General features: G+C 43.8%; 1 protein-coding gene across 1 annotated transcript in view; it reads left to right on the forward strand.

The window, feature by feature from the left end:
- The window catches only part of GALNT18 (polypeptide N-acetylgalactosaminyltransferase 18), a 505691-nt gene that overhangs the window by 278952 nt on the left and 213774 nt on the right, over positions 1-12965 (forward strand). Inside the window, exon 2 of the mRNA XM_073604079.1 lies at positions 11438-11630. Coding sequence (XP_073460180.1) covers positions 11438-11630 — 193 coding nt within the window. The remainder of the gene's footprint in view (positions 1-11437; positions 11631-12965) is intronic.

The raw sequence follows: 12965 nt of genomic DNA on the forward strand, positions 1-12965 counted from the left end.
GGCTGCATTTGATGGGCACAGTGAGGCTGCATTCACGGGCACAGTAAAGCTGCATATGATGGGCAATCGTGCATGATTGTGTAGTCAGGGCCCCAGTGCACTGTATTGCCTGGGGGCCTATAATGCTCTTAAGATGGCACTGGGCACCTGAAGCCAATTGAAGAATCGGCTCGGGTGAGGACATCTCTGGATCCCTGGACAGGTAAGTGTCCTTCTATTAAAAGTCAGCAGCTGCAACACACAGACTCATCCCTCGCGACTTCTCATCACACCCCCTCATTGGTGCCACACTATCCATTTTCCAAATGGTCTGCAAATTGCTCAAAACATCACCCTCTCCTGGCCCTATGACACCACTCGACAACAACCCAAGCTTCCCACCTGGCCTACCATTGAAGGACAAGACTTTTGCTGCACATACCACGCAGGCTAGGGCACACCAATTTTTTAGGAACGGATCGCTCCTTACCCAACCACTACTCTCTGCAAGCTTACCCAACCATGAGATACCATTCTATAAATACCTACAACTCAGACATTTCCTACAAGCCACACAACACATGTCCCATTGGCATAGAGATCACACACCGTTTGAACTCATCTGTCTAAGCACTGAACCCCAGAGCCACTTAATCTCCAAGCTTTACTCCCTACTTTTCTCAGGTCACCAAATTAAACGGGACAAGCTGGTACTCCAGTGGGAAAATGAGCTATCCATAGATCCCACACCCAATGAATGGGATCAAATTTTCACCCTTATGCACAAAGGTTCCATTAATGTCTCCGTACAGGAAAACAGATACAAACTATTCTCTAGATGGTACAGAACGCCTGAGAAGATTCACCACTTCCTCCCCTCCATTCCCCCAACCTGCTGGAGATGTGGTGCGACCAGAGGCACTCTATTACACATTTGGTGGGAATGCAGCATGATCCAACCATTTTGGCAAGAAATAAACCAGCTAATTACACAAATCACTACGTTCCAAATAACACCCTCCCCAGCACTCTATCTGCTCCACCATACTCCTGCATCCCTGCGCTCATACAAAAAATCCCTCACTTTACATCTCATCAACGCCGCCAACCTATGTATCCCTGCCCTATGGAGGACCACTACACCCCCTACAGTCCAAGAATGGATCCGTAGGGTAGACCGAATAGCTGATATGGAAAATCTCATATCTCAATCCACAGACCACCCTACCAAATTTTATGTCACATGGGCAAGTTGGCTACACTATAGACAAACCCAAACATGGACATCATCACCTCAAACCCCTCCAGGATCCTCCTGAATTTCATCGGTTCCCTTGCATTTATGTCACATACATCATACCGCCGCCACCCCCCACCCCCCCTTCTCACTCGTGCTCCTATGAGCAGTACTATCTCCACACTGTTCTCTATCTCGATAAGCTTTATACTGATATTAAAATATCTCTTTTTTTTCTTCACCTCAAAGGTAAAGGTCCATACCTATACTGTTATGTACACTCCAAATCACATTACATTACCATCCTTCAGAATTCATTCCGGGACCTTACCCGACCCTCAACCACACCACAGATTTCAGCTTTACCTACTTACTTCTCGAACCTCCAGGCTCATTCACAGCGAAGTTCCCTATGGGGGTGAATGATGCCGGGAGTAGCACCAGGTGGTGTGTACACTACACTTCCCATAGGTATATCCCAGTCTATACATTACTCGCTGCTTATCTCAGCAGAAAACGATGAATATACTGTATATCAGTTGACAATACAATTAGGCCTCTGTCCATTTTCCATAGGCTATCTAATAGCCACTGGTCGTCTCGCCTACATTGCAAATACCACAGGTTTACTGCAAATATCTATATTCGAATGCATTTTTCGGTTGCTCCGCCTGACTTAAGATGAGCATTACCTCTTCAGAAGGCAGAAAACCTATACTGTTACGTTGTAATTACATATTACTCATTTGTAACCTTATCATTGAAATGCATATTGTACTCTTTTTGTTCAACCACAAAATTCAATAAAATCTTTTCTGACAAAAAAAAAAAAGTCAGCAGCTGCAGTATTTGTAGCTGCTGACTTTTAATTTTTTTTTGGGGGGGGGAGCCTAGAGCTCCTCTAAATGGTTCTTTCCCAATGCAAACCCGTATTGAAATGCTTGGAGCACCGCTCTAAAGTAGCCTTTTTCAACCAGGGTACCTTGAGGTTTCTTTAGGGGTGCCTTAGCAAAATGCCTAAAAATTGCCCAAAAAAATTGTATACAAGCTAGAGGGGGTAGATGACGTCTTCCTTATAGTTACACGAAGCCACAGGTTTTCATTGTACACCATTGCGACCTTTTACCTGCCAATCTCCTAACAACCGATGACATCATCCGTCGATGAGGAGAATGTTGGTTGCCCACATAGCGTCCTTGTTTGATCCTCCCTTGCCTCTCTCTATCAGCTTTGGGGTCACGTTGGCTCAGTGATGGAGAAAAAGTGAGGGAGAAGAGAAACTTTGGAATGCTAGTCAGTACCAGTTTGCAAAGTGTATTTGCTTTGAAGGAGTAAATCGCCTCTGATGTTGGGTGTCCTACGTGTATTGATGTTGTTGCATTATGTAAAACTATTAGAATAGAATGGGGTGCCTCAAGATTGTCCATAACTGTAAAGGGTGCCTCAAGACTGTTCAAGACTATTAGATTAGAATGGGGTGCCTCAAGATTGTCCATAACTGTAAAGGGTGCCTCAAGACTGTTCAAGACTATTAGATTAGAATGGGGTGCCTCAAGATTGTCCATAACTGTAAAGGGTGCCTCAAGACTGTTCATTTTGGAGGGTGCCTTGAGATTGTCTATAATTTTAAAGGGTGCCTCGACTGAAAAAAGGTTTAGAAACACTGCTCTAAAGTACTGAAGTCTCTGCTCCGGTGGTCCACACTGGTATGGATGCTGGCTTCTCTAATACTCATCCGGAAGTTGAATATGTAATCAATATAAGAGCGCCGCACTCCGGACAGCCCGATCTCAAGGGATAGTAAGGAATGGCCTCGGACTCTCCCAAGCCACACCCTCAGGTAAGTTCCACCGCAGCCCCGGAGGTTGGTCATAGAGGACCTCTATGACTTAGCCTCAGTGGCGGGGCAACGTGTCAGTAGGCATGGCTGGGGAGGATCTGAGGATCTTATTATCCTTTGGGATCGGGCTGTCGGGAGTGCGGCGCTCTTATATTGCTTACATATGCTGGTTCTTTCCCAAGCAGTACAGAGGTCACCAGTGCAACAGTTCATTCATTCTGGCTTCAGTAAACAGTCTAGGGTTTGGGGCATGGGATTCTTCAAAAATGATTAGCAAACAGCTAGAGGACCATCTTCTCCCAAAGTAAATGTGGATACCAAACAGTCTATTCCCTCACACCTTGTTCCAATGTATACTACCTGTTAGTACCCAGTGCTGTTTTCAGAACACTACACAATCACAAGGATCACTTTTAGGGGTCTCTACTCACGGTCCCCAGGGGAGCTGCCTGCTTCCAACTTCCTCCAGATACCACTCAGTGAGAGAAGCAATCATTTTCCAGACCAGATCCCATGTAGAAAGCTTGAAGTCAGATACAAGGCTGCTTCTAGGTCCCAGCACTGCAGATCCTGAAACCTAGTAGCAACCCAGTACTTTTAGCTGCCTTAGGGGCAGCTGCCCCCCTGAGGCTGAAAACTCCCTCGCCAGGGGAAAGACCATCTGTCTAGGGCTTTGGACTATTTATCAGCTGCCCAGCCACCATCTGCAATCTTGTAGTCTGATCTCCAGGCTCCCCCCTACGAAGTTACAATGTTGCAGTCTGATCACTGGAGGGGAGGAAACTGAGAAAACGTTTCCTCTTGCCTGCAGCAGACTGATGACATCATCTCCGCCTAGACAAAGTCACTGGACTGGATAAAAATTAGAGCTATTTGAAGACCTTAAACCAGGGGTAGGCAACCTCGGCACTCCAGCTGTGGTGAAACTACAAATCCCATCATGGCTCTGCCTCTAGGAGTCATGCCTGTAATTGTCAGGGACTTGTAGTTTAAAAACAGCTGGAGGGCCGAGGTTGCCTACCCCTGCCTTAAACTGTATCAGTACATTGTGACCTGTCAGGAATCTATTCATGCAGATCTGTAAAGTCATTGAAGGGACCTCTTTAACCACTTGCCGACCACTGCACGCCGATATATGTCGGCACAATGGCAGCGGTGGGCAAATGGGCGTACCTGTACGTCCCCTTTAAGAGGCGGGGTAGCAGGCGTGCCGCGTACAGCATGACCGTGCCCGCGGGACCTGCGGACTCGATGTCTGCCGGTCTCCCGGCGATCGTGGCACGGAGCCGCAGAACGGGAAAGGGTAAACAAGGCATTTCCCCGGTCTGGTTGTGTGACAGAGATCACCGCTCCCTGTCATCGGGAGCAGTGATCGTTGTCATGTCAGTGGTAGCCCATCCCTACCACAGTTAGAATCATTCCCTAGGACACACTTAACCCCTTCATCGCCCCCTAGTGGTTAACCCCTTCCCTGCCAATGTCATTTACACAGTAATTAGTGCATTTTTATAGCACTGATCGCTGTATAGATGACAATGGTTCCAAAATAGTGTCAAAAGTGTACAATGTGTCCACCATAATGTCGCAGTCCCGATAAAAATCACAGATCGCCGCCATTACTAATAAAAAAAACTATTAATAATAAAATGCCATAAAACTATCCCTTATTTTGTAGACGCTATAACTTTTGCGCAAACCAATCAATATATGCTTATTGCGATTTTTCTTTTTTTTTACCAAAAAGATGTAGAAGAATACATATCGGCCTAAACTGAGGAAAAAATTTTTTTTTTATATATGTTTGGGGGATATGGCAAAAAGTAAAAAATATAGCGTTTTTTTCAAAATTGTCTCTCTTTTTTTTGTTTATAGTGCAAAAGATAAAAACCACAGAGGTGATCAAATGCCACCAAAAGAAAGCTCTATTTGTGGGAAAAAAAGGACGTCAATTATTTTTTGGGTGCCACGTCGCACGGCCGCGCAATTGTCAGTTAAAGCGACGCAGTGCCGAATCGCAAAAAGTGCTTTGTTCCGGAAGGGGGTAAAATCTTCCGGGGCTGAAGCGGTTAAGTCAGATGGCTCCTTGATCTGATTTCTGCTCTTCCAGCAGAATGCAGCACTTAGAAGAAGATTATGTGAACATAAAGACGGAAGAAGCCGGTCTGTAGGTTTTTGGCAGGTTTTCCAAGTAAAACTTATATTTCTTTATTCAAAGCCTTCGCCATTCCGAGGGACTCAGCACAAAGCACCCTTCACACTTTATCTATAATTCAGGAACCAAAACTCCTACAGTGCAGCCAAAACAATAGCCGCACCGCCCTTATCCAATATTAATTATACCGCAGGCACTCGGCACCCCACCATTAAGATGATCTCCAGCATGTTTTATTGGGTCAGTTGAGGTAATGGTTATTAAATATTTAGCCGACGCGTTGTTTGTGATGTATGGGGGGGGGGGGGGGTACGCATCAGGTGATAAATATCTTCTTACCCGGAATGTTTGCAAATTAAATGTATCTTTAAATTATTTCACATTTGTAACACTTTTAGCTTTAATTTATGTAGAGAGTTTTCTTCATTTTTTTATTTATTTTTTTATTTTTTATTGCGAGAATGTGATTAACAATAAGAATGGCCTCAACATTTGGCCAGCAAGTCAAAGCAAGAAAGACGCAGGGGTTGATTTACTAATACTGAAGAGTGCAAAATCTGGTGCAGCTCTGCATAGAAACCAACCAGCTTCCATGTTTTATTGTCAAAGCTGAACTGAACAAGCGGAAGTTAGAAGCTGATTGATTACCATGCACAGCTGCACCAGATTTTGCACTCTCCGGCTTTAGTAAATCTCCCCCACTGTACGGTGTGTTCGTATTGCAGAGTCAAGGAGTTAAGGTACCCACCTGCCCAGCCGGTCTAGCATTGTTCTGCTGAGATACACTTCCCTTCTGCCCCCTATCAGTCCAGTACCACCATCTTCATTGGTGAAGTTACGGGGAAGCTGCCAGCTCTTCCGAGTTCAGCCAGTGGCCCTCCAATGACATGCCGCTAGGCCACACCCCCTCCTCTTTTCTTAATTAAGGTCTAAGTCTCCTGGGATATGTGACGTACAGACAGATGGAGCCTCCATCAGTGAGTTTGTGGTTTGTCGTAAAATTGAGGAGACTCATCGGATGGAGGAACTCAGTTGCTATTTGCCAGAAACCATGAAATCAGGCCGGGACTGAAGTGCAGTTAAATCACACTTGTTTAATAATAAAAGTAAAAAGAACAAACGTAGTCGAAACATAGCCAAAGTTTGGTAACCAGAACGGATAGTCAGCCAAGCCAGAAGTCAGGGATCAATGTAGTGGAACAGCAATCAGGATCTGGAGCCAGAAGGCATGTCAGCCAAGCAAGTCTTTAAACAGGAACGCAGGGGATAGTCTCTGTGATGTTGACCAAGGCGAAGGCAGAGATCCTCTGGGCTAAGTAGGCAGGTCTGACGAGCAGGATATCATCAACAGGTGAGTAGCTGTGGAGAGATAGGAGCTGGCAATTAGCCGACAGCTGAGCGGCCAGCTCAGAGAAGGAAGGGCTGAGCCCAGCCCTTAAACTATGAAGCGGAAAGAGGAAGAAGAGCGGAAGACTTGGTTTTCCTGGAATGCCTTCCCATTCTCTCAGAACTACCACACATAGCTTGCCCAATAACTGCCAGGTTTGAGGTGTCGTTTGGAGAACACTGGTCTAAACTGCAGCCCTGGGGCCAGATGCGGCCCTTCACTTGCCCTTGAGGCATTATTACTGACACCAACAATGGGGCAAAATTCCTTCAGTTGACACCAAAAATAGGGCATGATAATACCAAAGATCGGGCATTGTTTACTCCCACTGGCCACACTCTGGCCCCCTTTAAGTCTGAAGGACAGTAAACTGGTTTAGACATTGGGTTATCCACTACTAATATTGCACAAGTCTGTTTTTTTTTTTTCTTCTTTCTCCTCCATCTTTCTTGCACTTACCAGTCATTGTAGTGTTTGTCCTTCCCCTTGTTCCCTTGTCTTTTCCTCTATATGGATGTTAGATCTTAACGCCCACATACTTCCCCATGGAAACTGATAAAAACTCCATGGTCCTTCCATGCAGTTGTATTGAGTACTCCAGTCCCTACATGCAGCATTCCCAGTGTTTTATACCTTTTGCCTGATGTTTAATATCTTGATATACGTGTCAGTGGATTGTCGGTTTGATACTGATTCCAATTCTGCTGTGTCGATTTGGTTCTCGGGGCTGATGGCTTCATACCTATTGTCATATGATCTACAAGTCTATGGATGGACTCAATAAAAACTTAAAATAAAATGAAAAAAAAAAAAATAATTTGAATGGATGATGGTTGGACTAGTAGGTACATAGTTACATAGTAGGTGAGGTTGAAAAAAGTCCATCAAGTCCAGCCTATGTGTGTGATTATATGTCAGTATTACATTGTATATCCCTGTATGTTGTGGTCATTCAGGTGCTTATCTAATAGTTTCTTGAAACTATCGATGCCCCCCGCTGAGACCACCGCCTGTGGAAGGGAATTCCACATCCTTGCCGCTCTTACAGTAAAGAACCCTCTACGTAGTTTAAGGTTAAACCTCTTTTCTTCTAATTTTAATGAGTGGCCACAAGTCCTGTTAAACTCTCTTCTGCATAAAAGTTTTATTCATATTGTAGGGTCACCAGTACAGTATTTGTATATTGAAATCATATCCCCTCTCAAGCGTCTCTTCTCCAGAGAGAATAAGTTCAGTGCTCGCAACCTTTCCTCATAACTAAGATCCTCCAGACCCTTTATTAGCTTTGTTGCCCTTCTTTGTACTCGCTCCATTTCCAGTACATCCTTCCTGAGGACTGGTGCCCAGAACTGGACAGCATACTCCAGGTGCGGCCGGACCAGAGTCTTGTAGAGCGGGAGAATTATTGTTTTATCTCTGGAGTTGATCCCCTTTTTAATGCCAATATTCTGTTTGCTTTGTTAGCAGCAGCTTGGCATTGCCTGCCATTGCTGAGCCTATCATCTACTAGGACCCCCAGGTCCTTTTCCATCCTAGATTCCCCCAGAGGTTTTCCCCCCAGTCCATAGATTGCATTCAGATTTTTGCCACCCAAATGCATTATTTTACATTTTTCTACATTGAACCTCATTTGCCATGTAGTTGCCACCCCATTCATTTGTTCAGATCTTTTTGCAAGGTTTCCACATCCTGCGGAGAAGTTATTGCCCTGCTTAGCTTAGTATCGTCTGCAAATACAGAGATTGAACTGTTTATCCCATCCTCCAGGTCGTTTATAAACAAATTAAATAGGATTGGTCCCAGCACAGAACCCTGGGGAACCCCACTACCCACCCCTGACCATTCCGAGTACTCCCCATTTATCACCACCCTCTGAACTCGCCCTTGTAGCCAGTTTTCAATCCATGTACTCACCCTATGGTCCATGCCAACGGACCTTATTTTATACAGTAAACGTTTATGGGGAACTGTGTCAAATGCTTTTGCAAAATCCAGATACACCACGTCTACGGGCCTTCCTTTATCTACCTGATAACTCACCTCCACATAGAAGGTTAGTAGATTGGTTTTGACAACGATTCTTCATGAATCCATGCTGATTACTGCTAATGATACTGTTCTCATTACTAAAATATTGTATATAGTCCCTTATCATCCCCTCCAAGAGTTTACATACTATTGATGTTAGGCTAACTGGTCTGTAATTCCCAGGGATGTATTTTGGGCCCTTTTTAAATATTGGTGCTACATTGGCTTTTCTCCAATCAGCTGGTACCATTCCAGTCAGTAGACTGTCAGTAAAAATTAGGAACAATGGTCTGGCAATTACTTTACTGAGTTCCCTAAGTACCCACGGGTGCAAGCCATCTGGTCCTGGTGATTCATTAATGTTAAGTTTCTCGAGTCTAATTTTAATTCTGTCCTCTGTTAACCATGGAGGTGCTTCCTGTGATGTGTTATGAGGATAAACACTGCAGTTTTGGTTACTGAAGCCCCCTGATTCCCCCATGAAGACTGAGGAGAAGAATAAATTCAATACCTTCGCCATCTCCCCATCCTTTGTAACCAGATGTCCTTCCTCATTCTTTATGGGGCCAATATGGTCTGTCCTCCCTTTTTTACTGTTTACATGCTTAAAGAATGTCTTGGGATTTTTTTTGCTCTCCTCTGCTATGTGTCTTTCATGTTCTATCTTAGCCGTCCTAATTGCACTCTTACATTTCTTGTTGCATTCCTTATAAAGTATGAATGCTGATGATGATCCCCCAACCTTGTATTTTTTGAAGGCCTTCTCCTTTGCTTTTATATGCATTTTTACATTGGAGTTAAGCCATCCAGGACTTTTGTTCGCTCTTTTAAATTTATTACCCAATGGGATGCATTGGCTAATGCCCTTATTTAATATGCTCTTAAAGCAAACCCATCTCTCCCCTGTGTTCTATGTTCCTAAGATTTTACCCCACTTTATGCCTTCTAGCGGACAAAGGGAAAGGAGAGGCCTTAATTAGATTCATAAGTGTAATTCAGTTTAAGTGAAGGGAAGTGGAGCATCGATTGGAGGATCATTGATTAGCAGTCAATACCATGGAGTAAACTGAAAGCATTGCACTAATGTTGAGTTTCTATGGGCAGGTTTTGAGTAAAACATTCCCAAACATCAAAGAGTCTTTGAACCCATAAAGCCTCCACCCAAAATGTGTGCGTCTATTGTGCTCCGCAATTCATACTTGAGTCTTCATTTTGTGCCAACGTTACGCCATCATTTTGCGAGTAGAAGTATGTGATTTCCTCAATACTGTAATTGCAAATACAGCACACGATGTAGTTTGTCATATTTAAAATGCAGTGGTAAATTTTCTTGATGTGTTAAGTTTGTTTCTAAAACAAAAACAAAATCAAAACGTTCGAGGAAAACGCCCTCACAAATTTTATGGTTTAGGTCATGGCTCTCCAAACTTTCTAAACAAAGGGCCAGTTTTTTTGTCCTTCAGACTTTAGGAGGGCCGGCCTGTGTCCAGCGGAAGTGGATGTTTTTCTGGCATCAGTGGGAGTAAACATCACATTTGGTATTAGGCGGAAGAACAGTGCCCTATCGTTGGTCTCATTGGGAGGAATAGTGCCCCATTGTTGGTGTCACTGGGAGAAATGGAGCCACATCGTTGGTGTCAGTGGGAGAAATGGAGCCACATTGTTATCAATGGGAGAAATAGGGTCCCATTGTTGGTGTCAATGGGAGAAATGGAGCCTTGTTGTTGGTGTCAATGGGAGAAATGGGGCCCCGTTGTTGGTGTCAATGGGAGAAATGAATCCTTATTGTTGGTGTCAATGAGAGAATAGGTGCCCCGTTGTTGGTGTCAGTTGACCGAATAGTGTCTGGTATCAGTGGGGGGAATAGTGCCCCAAGGGCCGAATAAAGCAAGCAAATGGTGGAAGTTTGGAGGCCGCTGGTTTAGGTGGACAATGTTAAATTAACTCAGAGTCCTAGAGAGGGGATGTTCATAAAGGTAGAATCATAGGACACTCACTTGCAGCACACTTGAACACTCCCCGTATTGGCTTTGGGGACTCATTCCCAACAAGTGCACTGGGGCTGCATTGGGCAGTTCCAACACAGTCCCACCGCAAGACGAGGCAAAATTTCTGGTCTCTTACCTGGATGCTTGGAGCGAGGGACTGTGCTGGCCTGGTTCAGTTGTTGTTAATCAGTATTTGGTGGTACCGCGGATGAATGGTGATGTTTTCCTCCCTTTTGGAGGTGTGGGCTGCCAACTAACTGGTGCAAATGCCATATTGCTTCAGTGGCAATGGTATTTAGATGAGGAGAAAGGAGCACCCAATGTCCAAAGTGATATCATAATGCCTTTTTGCTCCTTGTTAACTGGGGTATTAGCTCGCTGCCTGACCAGTGGCCCGAATCACAATGGCCTTACCTTTTTTTAATTTTTTTTTGCAATGGTTGTCCAGTATTCTCTTCAATTTTCATGAGCATACAGTATAAGCCTTGACGAAGCAGAGGTTCTGACCCACTGAAATGCGTTGATTTTCCCATCTGGCCTTTTGTCGTGAACAACAAAGTTTTACTGCACTCGCTCTAGATCTGTGGTACCCTCATTCTTTTGTACACTCTTGGGACTGCAAATTCATCCCTTCCCCCCAACCTCACAAATCTGCCTCTAAGCTACCTCTAAGACTTGGATTTTAAGCTTTTTTTTTTTTCTTTTGCATTTGGGTCCAGGGTTGTATTAACACTTTTAATTGCTTGTACTATCTTTTAAATCATAATAACAATTTCTCACACGTGCTGTAAATATTAACGCTCCCCCCCCCCCCTTTGTCTTGCAGAGGCTCCGCAGAAGGCGGAGGAAGTGGTGGTGGAACCATTCACAGACTCCTCCCTCTTCTCCCACTGGGGTCAGGATCTGAGTCCCGAGAACAGAAGGATTGCCCTGAAGCAGTTTCAGTACTACGGATACAATGCCTATCTGAGTGACCGCCTGCCTCTGGACCGCCCGCTTCCTGACCTGCGACCGGCGGGGTGAGACATACAATTCACGCAGTTTTTTTATTTTTCCTTTTCATTTCCAAAAATAAAACTGCACACAAATATTGCTGTAATAGTTACGTTCGGGACAGGTTAAGGAACATACCAACAGAATCTATGCACTTCAGTCCGGTCAGACTTCAAAATTCTGTTCTTTGATTCGTTGTTTACCTGAATTCATTTTCGGAATTTGTTTCGTAATTCGAATTTGAATCAATTAGAATTTTTCTAATTGCATTCGAATTTATTCTGTTCTATTCTATTAATTTCGGTTGATGGTTATATTCTATTTTATTCTATTTTCTTTTCTATCTCTTTTTTTTTTTCTATTCTATTTTTGTATTCTTTTATTTTGTATTCCATTTGGTTTTACTCTATTATATTATATTCTTTTATTTTCTATTCTACTCTTCTCTATTCTATTCTATTCTTTTTTTATTCTATTCCTTCTATTTTCTATTCTATTTCATTCACTTCAGAAATTCAAATTCGATTTGAAAATTATTTGAATTCAAAAAGTTTTCAAATCAAATTTGAATTGTTTTAGAATCAAATTTCATCCGAAATTTTGATTCATTATTTCAGATTCTTTAAATTAGTTACTATTGTAATTTGGAAATTTGGATACATCCGAATTTCCGCATGAACAAAAAAAAAAAAAATTTGAATTTCAGTTTTGGAATGAAACAAACCGTACATGTCAAGTCAGGCCGATACATAAAGGAAGGGCAATGGCTAAGCAGAGCCTGCATAATTAATGAGCAAATATGGCTGCCCCCATGCACATATGATTATAAATGTTACAATGAAGCTATGTTTTAAAATTATTAAAGTGTAACTCAACTCTGTTAATCAATAATAACTATTTTCCATCCTTATGCTGCTAGCATTAGTAAATAGATAGGAAGGATGTGGCAGCTGCAGGGGAGGGGAGGGAGTGCCAACAACAGATGGGCCATAGGAGCCTACGGGTCACATCACTACTCCCAGGCTTTAACAGCCGTTCTCAAGCACTCTTCTCCCCTGCAGCCGCCACTGCCACTGATTTCTATCACCATAAGAACAATCATAGTGGCTGTTCAGCCGCTTGATCGTTCTTATAGGCAGCGGGAGGGGACGTCCCCCCCCTCCTCCCCGGTGCTTCTTCAGGCACGCCCCTGCGATCGGTGAACCGAAGAAGGAACCGACCGACACCGGATGTTGACCATGGAGATTTCCGGCGGGCCAGATGGTCCCCGGAGTCTATACGATCGTTTGGAGGCTGGGTGTGATGTTATGACTCAAGCCCAGCCTCTGCATTTGAAAAAATGCCGCCGCCTTGGCTGGGAA

This window comes from Aquarana catesbeiana, linkage group LG11 (assembly GCF_042186555.1).
Source record: "Aquarana catesbeiana isolate 2022-GZ linkage group LG11, ASM4218655v1, whole genome shotgun sequence".
Taxonomy (NCBI): domain Eukaryota; kingdom Metazoa; phylum Chordata; class Amphibia; order Anura; family Ranidae; genus Aquarana; species Aquarana catesbeiana.